This window comes from Homarus americanus, unplaced genomic scaffold (assembly GCF_018991925.1).
Source record: "Homarus americanus isolate GMGI-L3 unplaced genomic scaffold, GMGI_Hamer_2.0 scaffold25013, whole genome shotgun sequence".
Taxonomy (NCBI): Eukaryota; Metazoa; Arthropoda; class Malacostraca; order Decapoda; family Nephropidae; genus Homarus; species Homarus americanus.
In genome coordinates this window covers 755,401-775,900 of record NW_024722158.1, presented here as the reverse complement: position 1 = coordinate 775,900, position 20,500 = coordinate 755,401, and the positions used below count along the sequence as shown (strand labels likewise).

General features: G+C 41.6%; 1 protein-coding gene across 1 annotated transcript in view; it reads right to left on the bottom strand.

The window, feature by feature from the left end:
• The window catches only part of LOC121862000 (transmembrane protein 245-like), a 143,087-nt gene extending 122,913 nt beyond the window's left edge, over positions 1-20,174 (bottom strand). Inside the window, exons 1-3 of the mRNA XM_042359928.1 lie at positions 20,079-20,174; positions 14,429-14,557; positions 13,327-13,494 (exon numbers count right to left, since the gene is read on the bottom strand). Coding sequence (XP_042215862.1) covers positions 13,327-13,494; positions 14,429-14,557; positions 20,079-20,174 — 393 coding nt within the window. The remainder of the gene's footprint in view (positions 1-13,326; positions 13,495-14,428; positions 14,558-20,078) is intronic.
• Between the last annotated feature and the right edge of the window lie 326 nt (positions 20,175-20,500).

Sequence of the window (20,500 nt, the reverse complement as noted above, 5' to 3'; positions counted from 1 at the left end):
CATCATCCAGGAGCCTTCTACATACACACCTCAAAGTAAGTGAACCTTTCTACCATTTTTGTTGAATTTAGGAAATTTTCGGTGAGCTGGAACCAATTACCCAAAAACCCATTGAAACAATGGTTTCGGTTAACGAACTTTTCGGTTAACGAACGACCTTCTGGAACGGATTGAGTTCGTTAACCGAGGGGTTACTGTAATAATAAAAATAATAATAATGCAATAATAATTAATAATACAGTCAGTCCTCGACTTACGACAGGGTTAGGGACCGATGACCAGGTTGTAAGTCGAATAGGTAGTTAGTCAAAAAGGCGAAAATAATATATAGAAAATCTAAAATAAAATACAGTACAGTAAAAGTAATCAATAATGAAGAATGGATACAGCGTGACTGTGCACTTACCTTTAATGTAGTCAGCTGAATGCACACAGGGCCCCAATAATTTTTTAATTAAACATGGAGACTACATTAATAGGATGAAGCAGAGGAGGAGACAGGGCTGGGTGGGTCATCAAGTTCACTTTCTTCAGACAGGCTAACATACTTGCTTGTTGAAGATATTGGATCATCTTTACGGAGTGAAGAGGCAGCAGTGGTGGGGTATGAGGAGGCAGCACTGGGGGACTTCTTAAAAAATATGTCCAATTTAGACTGCACAGTTTGCCTTTTCTTTTCATTGTAAATCTCCCTGTAGCAAGCAAGTGCATCTTGGATCATTCTGTCAACTTTTGCAAAACGCTCAACATTTTGATTCATTTGCATCCCCATATTAATACAGCTAGTAGCAAATGCCTCTGCCATTTGTTTTACTGAAAACTTTTTAGGGGGTGCAGGTTCTTCTACTACATTGTCTCTCTTCTTCCTCTGCAATTTTCTGTGCATCCAGTTCAAGAAGATCCTCATTACTTAGCTCTTCTGCTACACTTTCCACCAACTGTTCAACATCTTTATTATCAATTTCTAACTCCAGCTGTTTACCCATCTGCACTATCTTGTTACTAATCTCAGAAATTGCTTCATCTTCATGAAATCCTCTGAAACTGTTCACACATCTTTCTCAGGACATTCTTCCAAATTCCTTTCATGCACTGACCTGTAGCCTCATCCCATGCTGCAGCTATGTTCTTTGTACATTTCAAAATGTTGTAGTCCTTCCAAGACTCTCTGAGTGTTTTCTCACCTTCAGTAGCAGCAACAGCCTGAGCGAAGGTCGTACGTAAATAATTAGCTTTAAAAGTAGCAATAGCACCTTAATCCATGGGTTGGCTGATAGAGGTAGTGTTAGGCGGAATGTACACTACTTTAACATCAGGGTGCAGGTCGTCCAGGTGTGGTGGGTGTCCCGGAGCATTATCTAAAATTAATAAAATCTTGAATGCAATCCCTTGTTGCAGACAATACTCCTTGGCTCGTGGAGTGAAACAACTCAGGAACCAATCCTCAAACAGTGCTAGGGTCCTCCAGGCTTTCTTATTACTGCGATAAAATACTGGCAGTGTGTGCTTGCTGACATGTTTAAAAGCCCTTGGGTTCTCTGAATGATATATCATGAAACCAGCTACATTCCCCCTCAACAGAAGAGTAATTCTGTCCTTGAATGCCTTGAATCCCAGCATGGTTTTCTCCTCTTTGTGGATGTATGTCCGTTCTGGCATGCGCTTCCAGAATAAGCCAGTTTCATCCACATTAAATATTTGCTCGGGCAAATAATTTCCCTCCACGATGACACAATCTAGCTCCTCCTTAAAAGCTTCAGCAGCACCCACATCAGCACTTGCTGCCTCACCACTCACCTTTACACTGTGCAAACCGTAACGTTTCTTAAACCTTTGTAACCACTCATGACTTGCTGTGAAGTTTTGGTCACAATCATCACCTGCCTGCTCTTTCAGGCTTTCGAAAAGGCTTCTTGCCCTAGCCTGTATGGTTAGAAGGCTTAAGGGTACTTGCTTTTGCGTATGATCTTCCATCCACACCACAAGTAACTTTTCCATCTCATGAATAGGACCTTGTCTTTTTTTCGTTATTATTGTTCCCTTCATAGGTGCTGATCCTTTCACTACCTCACGAATTCGTTCCCTGTCCTTCAAAATTGTTGATATCATCGAGTGAGAGAAGCTTTGGTTGCGTGAAACGGTTGCTACTGTTTTTCCATTTTCATATATCATTATTATCTTCATTGTCATCTCAAAAGTAATTGACTGTCTCTTTTTCTTCTCAGCACCACGAGAACTCTCACTTTTATGCTTGCCAGTCATTTGAAAGGGAATTAGTAACAAAAATATTGTCAGTACACAACGCAATCACTAACGACAAAAACGACGGCCAAACACCAACTGAGCGCACTACGGCCGGCGTGGACGCTGTACACCACGAGGCGGCCCAGCCCACGCCATACTGTAGTATGGGATGGAAACATTTCGGTACTAGAAAATACGTACGGAATTTGAAAAAATTTTTGTACGACTGCGGCGGTCGTATGTACGAGTGGTCATATATCGAGTACCGTATATCTCGGCTTATAAGACGGAATTTGAACATTAAAAAAATCTGCCCAAAGTTAGGGGGTCGTCTTAATCACCAAGTATAAAATTCTTACCTATTAAATATTGTGGTTTAGTGTGTCAAGAGTGGTGATGGAAACATCGTAAGCCACTCACAAGCTCCTACCACTAATTATTTTATACTGAAACTTACGTTTGGCAAGCTGGATTCAAATTAAGATTACCGGTATATTAAAATAATAAAAATGTATTATAAACCTGTCTAACATACCGTAAAAGAACATTATACCCCTGTAATAAACACAGCTATCATCACACACCCCTCCCCATGCCCCCCCATTTGCCAGTGAGGAGACAAGAAAGGTAAAGTGACCGCGAGATTGGGCTATTTATAGCCGTGGAGGTGGTCAGTAATGCATATTGGTATATTTACTGATAATAATACTTATCTCCTATAAATAATTAATTTAAAATTTATTTTTTTACAAGGAATATTCAGTAAATGACTGCAGTAATTCTTGAAACTACCGACAGTTAAATACAGACGCTTAAGTGACGTCACTAGTGTTTACACTACACCAGCTGGTAACATTTGATGCCATTACTTGAAGTGAATTGGCCTTATTTTAAGTAACTAACCATAAATAAATACAAAAAGTAAAAAAAGATCAAAAGTGAGAAATAATATACTGTATGTATGTTGTGTTGTCAAAGTTAGAGGAACAATTGAAACTGCAATTGTGTGTAAATGAGGCAGAAAGTCAGGTCAGCGCTGAACCTGGGACTTGGTCACAATTTTCGTGATGCCATATGGCAGCAGGGTCTACCATTAGACAACACATTATGCTTCCAATATCTTCCCAGGTGGTAGTATCTACCTGTTTGGTAGCTGCCTACTACCTACACAATTTTTAGTAATATTACTTTGATACATGATAAATTAGACAAACAATGAAAATAAACCTCAAATTTAATTACCAAGACGCTTTCCATTGGCAGCTGTAAGAAGAGGGGGAGATGGGCTATTTTTATCCCATCTTTGTGTCTGAAGTGGCCAGTAATACCATATATTTACTGATCATAATACTTATCTCCTATAAATAATTAATTTAAAATTTATTTTTTACATAGAATATTCCGTAAATGACTTTTAAATAAATAAACAAATAATTCGGTAAATCTATTTCAAGTAAATGGAAAATAAGCAAACAAATGTTATTTACCACGACCCTTCCCTCTGGCTCAGGGTGAGATGGAGGGGAGATAAAGAAGGATATTTATAGCCCGTCTTTGTGTCTGAAGTGACCAGTACCCTAATGCACCATAAATACAGTTAACCCTCACTTTACGCGGTTAATGTAACCCGGAGGGTACCGCGGAAAGCGAGAAACGCATAAAGTGAATAACATGACATATGGGATTAATTGAAATGGAGTCCAGGCCGATCCCCAAACTCCACTTTATGACGACACATAACTATGTTGTAGTAAAAATTTTATCTTAACTTTATGATGGTATGAAAAAACAAGTAATATAGAAGAGGTTAGGTTAGGAAAAATAAAGGTTAACATAGGAAAAATAAAGGTTAGGTTAGAAAACTAAAAATTAGGTGGAACACTTACGGTAGTAGAAGAGATGGGTCGGCATACGGGGATGGAGGCTGGTTCCGAGGCAGAGGGCAGATTACTGGCCCTCAGGTGAATCACCATTACTAGGTGAATCACCATTACTGTCACTTACAGTTGTCAGGGCTTCCCTGACAAATCCCTCAGAGTCATCTTCACTGTCACTATCACTGGCTTGGGCTGGCTGTGGTGGGTTGCGGGCGAAGAACTCGGTTATGCTTTGCTGACGGCTGGCGTTGATGTTGTCGTGATACACCTTGATGTACAGCTCCATAGCCTGCACCAGCCGGGTATGGAAGACTTCATAGCGGTCATTGTCGCGGGAAAGGAAGGACTTCATCTTCTCTGCACACTCCATGGCACCCTTAATATCACTATGACTTAAACTGTGTTCTTCGGAGAACGACGCACCTTCTTCCTCCTCTTCACTGACGTGTTCTTCTTCCAACATCTCGTCGGCAGTCACTTCAGGATCTCTGATCACCTCCAGGATGTCGTCGTTGGTGGTCTCGGAGAAGCCTGGAACTGTAACAGTCTGCGCAGCTTCTCTGGCAAGGTCCACTGCTACTGCAACATTCTGAACCTCACCAGTCACAGATTGACTCCTCCTCTCACCTGGTATTCCATGCAACACATGTCTCCATGCGTGACGAATTGTAGCAATAGACAGCTGATCCCATGACTCCACCAAGAAGTCCACAGCTTTCTTGATGTTAAATTCTCTCCAGAATTGTTTGAAGAGTATTTTTTGCTGTTCCAACTGTTGATCCTCATCTTCTTCGCTCTTGCTATCGGTGGTGGTGTCACTCAGGTTACGCAACTCTTCCCTGGTGTTGGTGTAGTCGTTCAGGAGCTGGAATTTTTTTGTTGAGAATGCAGCTTTTACATTGCAGATTAACTCCTGGTCCATGGGCAATGTTCCCTCTACATCCACATGTACGAAGGTGATGAAAGAGTTGATATCCCTCAATTTGCCACACCTCACACATGGCAGCGACTGACCTGACTGTGGTAGCAAGCACGTCATGTTTGTTGGCGAGGGAGGTGACGTTGGAGAGTAGTAAGGAGGGGAGACTGTGTCATATTCGGTGAACTTCAGTGTACTGGTACGGTCTGTCAGGAGTAGGTTTCTCTGGTTTTCTACTGGAGGTGATGGTCCTAATGGGCTTCTGTTTATGACGTCCTTGTCTACGACTATGAGAATGTTACATGTTCAGTGATTTTAGTAGTACAATAATGCTGCCATCAGGATATCTGTTCCCTTGCTTTAAACTGTACAAGGTGCACCTGGAGTACTTCACTGGTGGACATATATTGATGTCTGTTATTGTGGACGTAGGGAAGTGTTTGTCCAAGGTGGCCTTCAACTCAATGGCGGCACCTTGAGGGTTACTGAAAGAATTTCCTTGGTGCAGTACACTGGTAGACATCTGTACATATTTGTCTGGTCGTAAACACACGCAGTACTCCTTGTCTCTGGTAGTTTGAGGGTCACCGACACAGTGCCCACGGTCTAGTACTACACTGCTCACTGGTGACTTGTTGTGAATCATGCTTGTTTTTTCCTTGGGATACACTACTGGATCACTGTTTATAACCAATCATTGATCACTTGAATGTTTTGCTGATAAATCCCTGGTGTAGTGAAGTTGGTGAGGAGATTGGGGGGAGGGTAGAGTGTGGGGGCAGGGCCAAACAGACTTGACCAGGCTGCCTGGGGAGAGCCTACAGAACATATCTTGTCTCAATGAGGGCTAACTAGAGTGTGTGTGTGTGTGTGTGTGTGTGTGTGTGTGTGTGTGTGTGTGTGTGTGTGTGTGTGTGTGTGTGTTTTTCTCACAACGACTAATATAAAATTTATATAGAAGCTCCCAAGGTCAGCAGCGTTGTGCTACAGATAAAAGTGGAAACATCAACATGAATAAGAAGCAACAAAAACTAACCTGGTGAGGGTAAAAGGCAACATGATGCACACATTCAATTTGAATGTTTCAAAATATAGGGCGTCCTCGCTTAACGTCGGGGTTACGTTCCTGAAAATGCGATGTTATGCGAAACAACGTTAAGCGGATCAAATTACCCCATAAGAAATAGATAAAATATGGGGGAGTTATGTTCCTGAGCCTCCCATTGCCCCATGAAAAAAATTACATATACAGAAAATCATTGCCATTTCTATGAGAATAGTATATAGAACTACAGTACTAAGTTTGTATTGGTACTGACGATGGACTGAGGTGGTAGAGCGAGTGTGTAGTGGGTAGTGTAGCGGAGGAGGAGGGTGGTGAGTCACTGAGACTCTGCTGCTGTTTGCTCCTCCTCCGTTGTTGTTTGCTCCTCCTCCGCTGCTGTTTGCTGCTCCTCCGCTGCTGTTTGCTCCTCCTCCGCTGCTGTTTGCTCCTCTTCCGCTGCTGTTTGCTCCTCCTCCGCTGCTGTTTGCTCCTCCTCGGCTGCTGTTTGCTCCTATTCCGCTGCTGTTTGCTCCTCCTCCGCTGCTGTTTGCTCCTCCTTGGCTGCCGGCTGTTGTGAAGAGGCTCCTTCTGCCGTCCTGCGACGAAAAAATTAATCCAGTGTTGACTGCTTGGTGCTACTCCTCTTCTTCTCCTTATAGATCTCGGTGCAGCAACTAACACTGTCCTCAATGCTGCGTTGAACCTTTAAGCTACGTTCTCTGTTTGGGTCGTCATCTAGAAGTATTTGCATTGCTTGCTGGAACATGTTCAATGATTCTGCCATCCTCTTGGAAGTTAGTGTTCGTTGAGGTTCTTCTTCGTCGTCGTCTTCAACGGAACTGTTCTGTTAATTGTTGCAGATCTTCGGTGGTGAGCTCTTCTGTATGGGATGCCAGGACGTCCTCAATATCCTCTGATTCCAGCTCATCGAAGCCTGCCTCTCTAGCCAAGCTGAGTATATCCCTATTCACAGCTGGGACTAAGTCCGTGAAACTGTTGATGCACTCGGGCCACAGTTTACACCACACACCATTCAGGCAACTTTCTGAAACCTCTTCCCATGCCTTGCCAATGTTGTCAATTGCATGAAGAATGTTGAAGCCGCGCCAATATTCTCGGATCGTTGGTTTATTTTCTCCGTCTGTAGCCTGGAGCAGCTGGGCCATAGTAAGGCGTAAATAATATGCCTTGAATGCGGCGATGACGCCTTGGTCCATAGGCTGCATCAGTGCTGTCGTGTTGGGAGGCAGGAATAAAAATTTTACACTGTCATGCAAGTCGTCGAGATTGGGAGGACGAGCTGGAACATTGTCAAGGATCAGAAGAATTTTGAAGTTAAGGTTCTCCTTGGCACAGTATTCCTTCAGTGCAGGGACAGCGTACATGTTTAACCACTGGCTAAATATGGCGCCGGTTATCCATGCCTTCTTATTTGCCTTGTAGATGACAGGAAGGTGATCCTTAGAGTAAACTTTCAGGGCCCGTGGGTTGGCAGCACGAGAAATCGGCATAGGCTTCAGCTTGAACTCACCGGCAGCGTTCGTGCCAAGCAGCATCATCAAGCAGTCTTTTGCCACTTTAAAACCTGGCGCTCTTTTTTCCTCCTTGGAGATATAGGTCTTCTCATGCATCCTCTTCCAATAGAGACCAGTCTCATCCACATTGAAGACTTGCTTCGGTGAGTAGCCTCCTTGCTGGATAATCCGTTTGAATTCTGGCGGGAATGTCTCGGCAGCAACCGTATGTTATGTCCAAAGCATATTCCCCTTTTTTCAAATCGGGTTAATACATCCATTTTTGTAGCAAGGGTAATGGTCTTACGTTGCCTCTTCACTACACTAGCATCAGTAGCACTTGATGGATGCTTGGAAGCCATTTTGAATGGATCTAGTACAGTTTTAGAGCAAAAACACTAAAGCACACACGAATGATGTGAACTCGTAACAGAGATTGGCTCTGTGTCGCTTGGGGACGCTGTGACGTTCCGCGAGTGAGGGTAACGCACCGAGCCGAGAGAGTGTTGTGCGGCCAGACGAGAGCGGGTGATGCGCCGTAGAAAGTAGTCCGTAACGACACAAAATGACGTAGTATCGGATCACCGGGACGTTAAACAAATTTTTGGTCTCTAAAATTCAGCGACATAGTACCGAAACAACGTTAAGCGTGACGACTTTAAGCGAGGACTTACTGTATGTATTTAACTTTTCCAAAATACATTAGTCTCCCCATTATCCATAATACCTGCTCCCCGAAACTCTCCAAGAGCCAGAATTGAGATTAGCCCGGAAAAAATACCGGAAAAACTTTCTCCATTCCGGGTCTGCAAATGAGTTACCGAGGATAAAAATCAGGCGTTTTTACCGGAAATATTCAGAGAAAATCTCTCCAAACTTCTCCGTGCTAGGCCTGGGAATAAATTTTCTGGGAGTTCTGAGAGATTGCATCATGCTCCAATGAGTCCCCACATGGCACATGTGTGGGTGCCCTAGCTGCTTGGAACCCTTTATTTATATTCTGCTGCCATTGTAGAAGGTTTTTCCTCTCTAGCTGCTGTTTTTGTTTACAATTTGTGTTGTACAGCACTGTACATTACTGCACCAGGGCACAATTCGCCCAAAATACAGAGTTAAAGCAGCATTAAGACGTCTAAAGTTATTACAGTTACCTATACTGAACATAAGCAAGTGGGAACCACTGGAGCACCTTAGCTAAAATCTTTATTCAAGACATCTTCAGTTCATGAGACCCACTAATTCTCCACTCCAAAAATGGGTGACCTGACAATGCATCAGGTCAGTAACATGAGACCCACTAATCCCTCACCCTACCTCCAGTACTAATGAGAGAAGAGTTTATATACAATGGGTAACCTAACATTGCCTCAAGTCAGGTCAGTAACATGAGACCCACTAATCCCTCACCCTACCTCCAGTACTAATGAGAGAAGAGTTTATATACAATGGGTAACCTAACATTGCCTCAAGTCAGGTCAGTAACATGAGACCCACTAATCCCTCACCCTACCTCCAGTACTAATGAGAGACGAGTTTATATACAATGGGTAACCTAACATTGCCTCAAGTCAGGTCAGTAACATGAGACCCACTAATCCCTCACCCTACCTCCAGTACTAATGAGAGACGAGTTTATATACAATGGGTAACCTAACATTGCCTCAAGTCAGGTCAGTAACATGAGACCCACTAATCCCTCACCCTACCTCCAGTACTAATGAGAGAAGAGTTTATATACAATGGGTAACCTAACATTGCCTCAAGTCAGGTCAGTAATATGAGACCCACTAATCCCCCACCCTACCTCCATCAAAAGTGTTGAAACATGATTAGTGATTACAGTTACTTATTACATTCAGCAGAGTGGACAGTGTATGCCTGCTATAGGCTTGAGACAACAGCATCTGCTGATGAGTACAGTACAGTTTTTAAAATATATTTATCTAGCCAAAGTTTTAGATAAACTAATCAGGATCATTTTATAAAAATGGTGTTTCTACCTTAATTAGAACTACTTTTATAGACTCTGGTATCAACTTTTCTTACTTTTTTCATAAAAGAATTGAGTCCCCATCATTATATTGTGTCAAAATATTTTGTTGAAGGATCTTTTATTTAAACAGTCTTGTAAAAAATTTATCCAAAATCATTATGGTACCAAATTCATCTATCTTAACACTATTAGAACAGATGCTGTGAATAAAAGTTTATACACTTTTTAGTTAGCTGTAAATATTTTTGCTCGTGTCCGCTGTCCATAAGTAACGGGAGAGGGTCTGTCCGTGGCGGATGAGGCGATGAGATGGATGCGTAGTTTAGAGTCGAGATGAGATGCGTACTTTAGACTCTCTTAGACTCGCAGAAACTTTTCCCAGTATTGCACCCGGAAAATTCCAGGGAAGTGGAACTTTTCCGGGTTTCAGAGAGGCGTCTCACAAGCCGGAAATCTCTTATCCCCTGAAGAGCTCTGCACTGTTCTGGCTAATGGGGATATCACTGTACTCAGGTTGAAACTCTCTAGTCAGACCACAGAAATTGCCTCCCTACCTCTCACACGACTGTTAAATGTTAAGTAACCACAGTATTTGTGAAAAAGTCATTTAATGTGCTAATGTGCCTTATGAATAAAGATAATTTGATTATTCGCAGATGACACCCCAGCATGTACCCAAGAATGTCAGCGAGGGCACTCCCACTCAGCCTCAGTCACGGACACGCACTCACCCAGCCCATGCTTGTGCTCCTCTACTTTATTTACAACTGCTCCTTATGCTTCTCTGTGCACTTGTGACGGCTCCCAGGAAGGTGCTCAAACAAGCAAAGAGAGAAAAGAAGGTCATGACCCTCGTGGAGAAGATACAACTGCTGGACAAACTTAGGAGTGGCCAAAGCTTTGCCGCGTGTGGCCGGGAGTACGGCATCAATGAATCAACTGTCCGCTACATCAAGAAGAAAGAGAAGCAGATTCGTAATGCCATTGCCTTAAGTGCCCCCTCTTCTGCCAAGGTCGCCGCTAATGTGAAGGATACAGCCATGGTGAAGATGGAGAAAGCTCTTAACATCTGGATTGAGGACTTTAACTGCCGCCACATCCCTCTCAGCCAGAAGTTTATCCATGACAAAGCCAAGGTCCTGTATGACCTATTTCATGCTCAGGAAGGTAGTGAAGGGGAAGTCAATGGTAAAGGTGGTGGTAGTGCTGGTGGTTCTGGTGATAGCACAAAGAAAGGTTTTAATGCCAGTAAGGGGTGGTTTGAAAACTTCAAGAAGCATTACAACCTGCACAACTTGAGGATCACTGGTGAGCCAGCCTCGCCTGACGATGTAGCAGCTAAGGAGTAGCCTGCAATCTTTGCCGAGTTTATACGGGAGAAGGGCTACAAGCCGGAGCAGGTTTTTAATGCTGACGAGACTGGCTTGTGGTGGAAGATGATGTCAGCCAGGACGTTCATTTCCAGGGAAGAAAGGAGTGCACCGGGCCTCAAGGTGGCCAAAGATCGTGTGTCTTTCCTGCTATGTGGCAATGCTGCAGGACACATGATCAAGCCCATGCTGCTGTACTGTGCCAAGTGTCCACATGCACTCAAGAACAAAAACATGCACCCCCTCCCAGTCTTCTACCGCCACAGCAAAAAAGCTTGGATGATGGCAGTGTTGTTCACCGACTGATTTCACAATTGTTTTATGAGGAAGGTCAAGGATTACCTGCAGGAGAAAGGCCTGGAGTTTAAGGTTCTTCCTGAGATAGTCAACTGCCCTGGCCACCCTGAGGCCCTCAAAGTTGCAAACAAAAATGTCAAGGTGATCTTTCTGCTCAAGAACACAAAATCATTGCTCCAACAACTCAACAAGGGAGTCATTGCTATTTTCAAGGCCAAGTACTTGACCCACACCTTCAGCAGGATACGGCAGGCCTTGGATGAGGACGCACGGGATGGTGCCGAGTCAGTGAAGGATATGTGAAAGAAGTTCTCCATCGCAGACTGCATCTCCTTTATCAAGCAGTGCCATGATGACCTGACAGCCCTCTGGGTTAAGTCCTGCTGGAGGGCCCTGTGGCCAGAGGTGGTGAACGACTTCGCTGGCTTCCCCACAGTTGACTAGGATGTACAGCACATCGTCCAGGTTGCAAGAGGCGCTCCTGGATCATGCTGGGGAAGAGCTGGCCGACCTTGTCGAGGAGCAGCGTCACAAGGACGAGGAGGAAGAAAATGAAGGTGAAGTGGAGGTGGTGGCCACCTTAACCCTCATGAGCATCAGCAGGTGCTTGCTGGCTAGTAGGGCACTTGTGGACTTGTTTTTCAAGACCAATCCCTCTATCGAGAGATCAGTCAACTTCAAAAGGGGGATAGAGAAGCTCCTGCTTCCTTATAAAGAAATAATGAAGGAACTCAAGCAACTGGTTACCCAGCCTCCAATCACCATGTTCTTCCTGCCTTCGTCCACTCCACCTACACCTTCTACATCTGCATGACAGCCTCAGCCGCCTGATCGTGCTCTTCCTTCTGACTCTGACTCCGACATGGACAACCCTCCTCCTGCTGCTCCCACCTCTGACCTTCCTCTGCTCTCCCCTGCCTCCTCTTCCAAGGCAGACGAGGAGCACTTGTAACTCCCCTGTCTTCATCAGTGGCAGGGGAGAGAGGAATGGGCTCTACGCAAACAACCAGCATGGAAAGGTGGGTGTTACCCTATGTGCATGAGCCTGTGCTTAAAATAATGGTATTCGTGGATTTGGGAATTCGTAGGCATTTTGAGACCCGCACCCCTGCAAATTTTAAGGGCATGCTGTAAAGAATATATAATCTAAAACTATAAAATAAGAAAAATGAAGAGCATGGGTGTGTATGTGTGAGATGTAAACGTTTGTGTGTGAAGGCTGTGAATTGTAACTGTGTCGCCAACTCACCATTCCATGAACACTCCTTCCCTCCCCCAATGTCACTCAGCTGGGTGATTGCCCAGATGAGTGGCTGAATTGTGCCACGTTGCCCAGAGGATGGAGTGTGGAAGGAGCCATTCTTTTTACACAAAATAATATATACTGTTCTGTACCAGTAAATGTGAAGAATAAATAAAAATAATACCAATAAATAAAAAAAAGGAAATAATACTGCATTGCTATTTGGCAATCATTACACGTGGGGCAGTGAACAGCCGAGAGCCACCACGCCGCTCCACCCTCCCCCGACCTGCACGCTAACTCCAACACATGTAACAAATGTTTAATCCCTCTATGGTTTTTACCTTATGATAATTCTTTTCTTTGCACAGTCTGTATGAAGGCTTGTGTGTGTGTGCTTATTATACCAGTAAAAAAACAACAAAGAAAATTACATTTACCTTCCCAAAATTACGAGTTGTAAAATAACCATAACATAACTGTGACATCATTCTCTCCTTCACACTGGTTCTGTCAACATCTCCCAGGAGTTCACGCTGGTAAAGCTTTTCTCTACTGGTGAATTTTACAGCAATCATGGCCCTTAAGAGTATTGGCAGTGCCTGTAATGCTAGCCCCCAAATCTCCTGGTCTCTTGGAAGACATATTGTAGGGCTAAAATATTTAAATATTATATATTTATTTGTTTCCTGTTGACAGTAAACCCTCCAGAGCTGTAGCATTGGTGCCATTAAATCACTCCCACACTGACACTTCTCAACAAGAGAAAAATCTTAACGTTACATTAAACTAAAAAGTAACATGAGAAAGCAACCATTGTTTACCATACTGGCGATCCATTCCCGGCCGTAGAGGTAACCCTCGTCAAGTGCAGAGTTGACCACGTCACCAAGACCCTCTGGCAGTAGCTCCAGAAACTGAGGGTTGTTCACGACTGTTGAGTTGATCACCTGACTCCCCAGTGTTACCAAGGCCATGCTCTCCCCCTGGATCTGTAACATGACAATAACATAAGCTTGTGGAGATTGTATCATAATAGCGAAGTATTGACTTATTGTCAAGAGTCAATAATGAGGGTGTTAATGAGACTATTTAATGTTCCAACAATTGTCATCTATTGATTAAGTAAAAGGTGGTGAGGACTGCCAAGAGTCACCACACTGGACTGTCTTAATGCTTCAACTCCTTCATTAGAGCTCTGGTGTTGTGTCAACCACCCAAAAACAGTCAGTCAGATTGTGGACAGTATGGATGCTGGCTGTGGGTCTCACCTCCTCCTCCAAAGTGATAAGAACATTGTTATTTGTATTGTGTGAACTGTCTTCACTCATAAGTGTTCGGGCTCCGGTTAGGTTAAGTACTGCATATAGTAAGTGATTTACGTATAGGTTTAATAGTATTGTTTTTGTCAACAGATAAATTCTCTAACTGAGCAATCTTTCTATTTAATTATTTTGTCATCATTGTTTCTTGTATGCATTATAAATAGTTTATATTAATCATATTGTTATTTAATTGATGGTTTTGCTTCACCATTATCTGTAATTAACCAGACTTTCAAAACGTTACGTGGTAAACAATTAATTAGTCAAAAACCCAACACAAGGAAGAGTTAATGTAACAGAAGTCATTGAAAGGAATAAGTGAACTTTAAGCTTCAATTCTTTAGATAAGTATGACATAGAGTCACTCCTGTACAGAACAGTAACATGTACACAATGTATTATTTACAGATATCACTCACCAAACCTGATTGTCTTTAACACTAAATAATCATACAAGATGGTCGTTTATTACTTACTTAACTTCACCTCTTTAAAAGGAGAGGAAAAAAAACTTTACCACACAACAGTTAAAGATATCAACTTAAAACCCACCCACCCACCCACCCACCCACCCACTACAGCACCACTAAATAAAACTGACCTGTACAGCCAAGAAGAGAGAGGCGGTGACAGCGAAGAAGATGACAGCTAATATTAGGAGCAGCGTGACAATGGCGTCGACACCCGCTGACAGACCTAACACCAGGTGACGGTCGCTCCTCACCAGTAACTGTCGACAATAACAATAGAAGTTAATACACCAAAAATGTCTCAGAAGCTGTTGAATAGAGAGATAGATGGATAGACATTGATAGAGAGATAGATGGATAGACATTGAATAGAGAGATTGATGGATAGACATTGAATAGAGAGATTGATGGATAGACATTGAATAGAGAGATAGATGGATAGACATTGATAGAGATATATGGATAGACATTGATAGAGATAGATGGATAGACATTGATAGAGATAGATGGACAGATAGACATTGATAGAGATAGATGGATAGACATTGATAGAGATAGATGGACAAATAGACATTGATAGAGATAGATGGATAGACATTGATAGAGATAGATGGATAGACATTGATAGAGATAGATGGATAGACATTGATAGAGATAGATGGACAGATAGACATTGATAGAGATAGATGGATAGACATTGATAGAGATAGATGGACAGATAGACATTGATAGAGATAGATGGATAGACATTGATAGAGATATAGATGGACAGATAGACATTGATAGAGAGATAGATGGATAGACATTGATAGAGATAGATAGATGGATAGATAGACATTGATAGAGAGATAGATGGATAGACATTGATAGATAGGTGGATAGACATTGATAGATAGATAGGTGGATAGATAGACATTGATAGAGAGATAGATGGACAGATAGACATTGATAGATAGATGGACAGATAGACATTGATAGAGATAGATGGACAGATAGACATTGATAGAGATAGATGGATAGACATTGATAGAGATAGATGGATAGACATTGATAGAGATAGATGGACAGATAGACATTGATAGACATTGAATAGATAGGTTGATAGATAGATGGATAGACATTGATAGAGAGATAGATAGGACAGATAGACATTGATAGATAGATGGACAGATAGACATTGATAGAGAGATAGATGGATAGACATTGATAGATAGGTGGATAGACATTAATAGATAGGTGGATAGATAGACATTGATAGAGAGATAGATGGACAGATAGACATTGATAGAGAGATAGATGGACAGATAGACATTGATAGATAGATGGATGGACAGATAGACATTGATAGAGAGATAGGTGGATAGATAGACATTGAGAGATAGATGGATAGACATTGATAGAGATAGATGGATAGATGGACATTGATAGAGATAGGTGGATAGATAGACATTGATAGAGATAGATGGATAGACATTGATAGAGATAGATGGATAGACATTGATAGAAAGATAGGTGGATAGATAGACATTGATAGAGATATAGGTGGATAGACAGACATTGAAAGAGAGATAGATGGATAGACATTGATAGAGAGTTAGATGGATAGACAGACATTGAAAGAGATAGATGGATAGACAGACATTGAAAGAGATAGATGGATAGACAGTGATAGAGAGTTAGATGGATAGATAGAGATTGATAGAGCGATAAGTGGATAGATAGACATTGATAGAGAGATAGATGGATAGATAGACATTGATAGAGAGATAGATGGACAGATAGACATTGATAGAGAGATAGATGGATAGACATTCATAGAGATAGATGGATAGACAGACAATGTGAGAGAGGTAGATGGACAGATAGACATTGATAGAGAGATAGATGGATAGATAGACATTGATAAGAGAGATAGATGGATAGATAGACATTGATAAGAGAGATAGATGGATAGATAGACATTGAGAGATAGATGGACAGATAGACATTGATGAGAGATAGATGGATAGACATTCATAGAGATAGATGGATAGACAGACAATGAAGAGGTAGATGGACAGATAGACATTGATGAGAGATAGATGGATAGATAGACATTGATAAGAGAGAGTGGATAGATGAACGATGAGAGATAGATGGATAGATAGACATTGAGAGATAGATGGATAGACAGACAATGTGAGAGAGGTAGATGGACAGATAGACATTGATGAGAGATATATGGACAGATAGACATTGATAAGAGATAGATGGAGAGGTGCATGATAAGAGAGGGAGGATAGATAGACATTGAGAGATAGATGGATAGACATTGATAGAGATAGATGGATAGATAGACATTGATAGAGAGATATATGGACAGATAGACATTGATAAGAGAGATAGATGGATAGATAGACATTGAGAGATAGATGGATAGACATTGATAGAGATAGATGGATCGATAGACATTGATAGAAAGATAGGTGGATAGATAGACATTGATAGAGATAGATGGATAGATAGACATTGATAGAAAGATAGGTGGATAGATAGACATTGATAGAAAGATAGATGGATAGATAGACATTGATAGAGATAGGTGGATAGATAGACATTGATAGAGAGATAGATGGATAGACAGACATTGAAAGAGATAGATGGATGAACAGTGATAGAGAGATAGGTGGATAGACAGACATTGAAAGAGAGATAGATGGATAGACAGACATTGAAAGAGATAGATGGATAGACAGTGATAGAGAGTTAGATGGATAGATAGAGATTGATAGAGCGATAAGTGGATAGATAGACATTGATAGAGATATAGGTGGATAGACAGACATTGAAAGAGAGATAGATGGATAGACATTGATAGAGAATTAGATGGATAGATAGACATTGATAGAGAGATAGATGGATAAATAGACATTGATAGAACGATAAGTGGATAGATAGACATTGATAGATATAGGTGGATAGATAGACATTGAAAGAGAGATAGATGGATAGACATTGATAGAGAGTTAGATGGATAGATAGACATTGATAGAGCGATAAGTGGATAGAGAGATAGATGGATAGACAGACATTGAAAGAGATAGATGGATAGACAGTGATAGAGAGTTAGATGGATAGATGAGCATTGATAGAGATAGATGGATAGATAGACATTGATAGAGAGATAGATGGATAGACATTGATAGAGAGATAGATGGACAGATAGACATTGATAGAGAGATAGATGGATAGACAGACATTGATAGAGATAGATGGATAGATAGACATTGATAGAGAGATAGATGGATAGACATTGATAGAGAGATAGATGGACATATAGACATTGATAGAGAGATAGATGGACAGATAGACATTGATAGAGATGGATAGACAGACATTGATAGAGAGATAGATGGATAGACATTGATAGAGAGATAGATGGATAGACAGACATTGATAGAGAGATAGATGGATAGACAGACATTGATAGAGAGATAGATGGACAGATAGACATTGATAGAGAGATGGATAGACAGACATTGATGAAGATAGATGGATAGACATTGATAGAGAGATAGATGGATAGACAGACATTGATAGAGAGATAGATGGATAGACAGACATTGTAGAGATAGATGGACAGATAGACATTGATAGAGATGAATGGACAGTAAACAGTGCAGCACATAACATAAACAGTGCTTCTACAGTACTGTAATTTGGTCATTTATACAAAATAAAACTAATTTTTAACCAAAATAATTGTTTTCTCCATGTATAAGTTAAGTCTGAGTATGTAAATGAAGACATAACTTATATCGCTCAGTAGTCAACCTGGTAAAACTTTAATACAGAGCACAAGAGTAAAATTAAAATACTTTAATGTGGCTTAGAAATAAAGAAAATATAATACAGTACAGGTTGTACCTCTCTAGTCCGGCAACCTCGGGACCTGACCAGTGCCGGACCATGGAAATGCGGACCATGGAAATTCACCCTTTTCCTGGATAGATAGTGACTTGTGCTTATGCTTGGAAGCACTAGCAACACTTTCTCTGCATCATGGTCTCTTTGAAGGGTTAAATGTCGTATAGTAGCTTCCAAATTGCGGTTTAATTCTTAACGTATTTTACTGGAACACACAAAAAAATAAATAAATACAAATTTTGGCCTGAAACTTGGATTTATTGGGTTTTGAACAACCACATATACGGGCGACGTGCATAATCGTGTAACAGCGTCATTTCTCTTATGTACAGATTCATTATTGTTTATTACTGAAAGTCTTTTTGATTGAATTAATGTTTTGTGCAAAATGAGCAATACAATTCATTAATAATACGTAGAATATTAAAACACACGAGGAAATGACACAGCATTGTTTTTGGATTGATTACAAAACCAGTGACTGAGTGGTTCTATATAAAACTGAAGAAAATAAGACCTGATTTTAGCTGTAGTAAAATTAATGTAAAAAATTAATATGGTTGTTTGAAGTACCTGTAATGTTATTTAATGTTAATAAATGGAACAATATAAGTAGCTAACCTAATGGTAAAAAAAGTGAGACTGCAGCGTATGTAAGTGTGCATGTGAAAACATATAGTCATTACTCACATAAGAATATAAGCAACACTTATTTACTGCTCATATATATTGAAGGGTTAAATGTTGTACTCTGTATAGACAAGCAGAGAGCAGCAGACTGCGGATGCAAACAATTAATTCCAGGGCTGTTTTTTTTTAAGGGATTAGCCCACGGGCAATAGTCATACCCACATTAGGGCCTAAGGGCAAAAATTTAATACTCCTGTAATAATAATAATAATTCAGATAAGTAAAAAAAAAAAAAAAAAAAAAAAGCTGCCTATCTATTGGACAAACTAAAATCGTTCCGGACCACGGGAGTTTCCGGACCACAGAATGCCGGACTAGAGAGGTACAACCTGTACTATAAAATATGAAAAATGAAGTGTGTGTGTGTACACAGTACACAGCCTCTTCACCATCAAGACTCCTGCTGTGCCTCCTCGTGGCAACACGCGGTAACTGGGTGCCCTGTAGGCCCAGGATAGACCAGCAGGGATCTCAGAGTAGCAGTTGTCTCCAGAAGACGGCAATGGCCCCCTGAGCAAGTTCTTGTGCCAACTAACCACTGCCTTGCGAATTAACCTTAGTAGATATAAGCCACACCTTCGCTGCCATTTTATTACTTTAAAATTAAATATCCTAGTATTGTAGCTACCCTAGCTGTGTTGAGTCGCAGATCTATGCGGCATTCGATGACTGTTGCCTCTTAGTCAATATCTTCAACTGTTGTCGGCTTTGGGGCCAATGGTCTCTTTCCCCTGAGGCAAAGCAATGCAGACCTAAGGAGAGAGAAGGACAGTCGACATCTCAACCAGGCTGTAACATAACTTCTGGGCTGCTGCTTCTGTTCAGATAACACCTCCGTGAGTCTGGTAAAACATCTTGCACTTTGTCCCATCCCACCAGAGGTTGTGAACACCAAAGGAGTGAAGCTGCCTTGATCAACATTCTGAATTCTCTTCCCATATGCCCTAATTTTGTAGTTCTCATTCCTCCTGTGTGCAGCATCAAGAGCTAGGTTACGGTGACATGCAGCCATGGAGTGTTTTGGGGCCTAGATTAATGGAAGGGGGTGGGACAACATTGGAGGAAAGGTTGATGTGCATAACCATGGTCTTGGTATGGTTGGTGGTGACATGGTTGTTGGTGGCCAATTTTGAGACAGTTCAATAAATCCTGTTGGGCGGTATAGTCGGGAGCCGAGTTGTTGACATTGATCCTAATGGTGGAGTAGTCAACATATTTCCAGCGGGCACGGGTTTCACTTCGGGCATCATTGATGAGGATAAGGAAGCAGAGCGGTCTCATCTTGGTGCCTAGGAGGACGCCACAGATGAGCGACTGAAAGGTGCAGACAGCCCCTCGAAAGCGTACAGCTTGGTGTCTGTCACTAAGGAAATCTGTAAGCCATGGTATAAGACTTCTTTGAAACCCGAGGTCGATAACTTTGTTGATGATTAAATTGTGGTTGACTAGGTCAGAAGGTTTGGTGAAGTTAATGAAGGCGACATCCACAGCAACATACGTGTGTATGTGTGTGTGTGTGTGTGTACACACTCACATAACAGTCAGTTGGTTGACTGCCTGGCTGAGCTGTGGCATCACATAGATGATGGTTTGAGTGTGGATGGAGC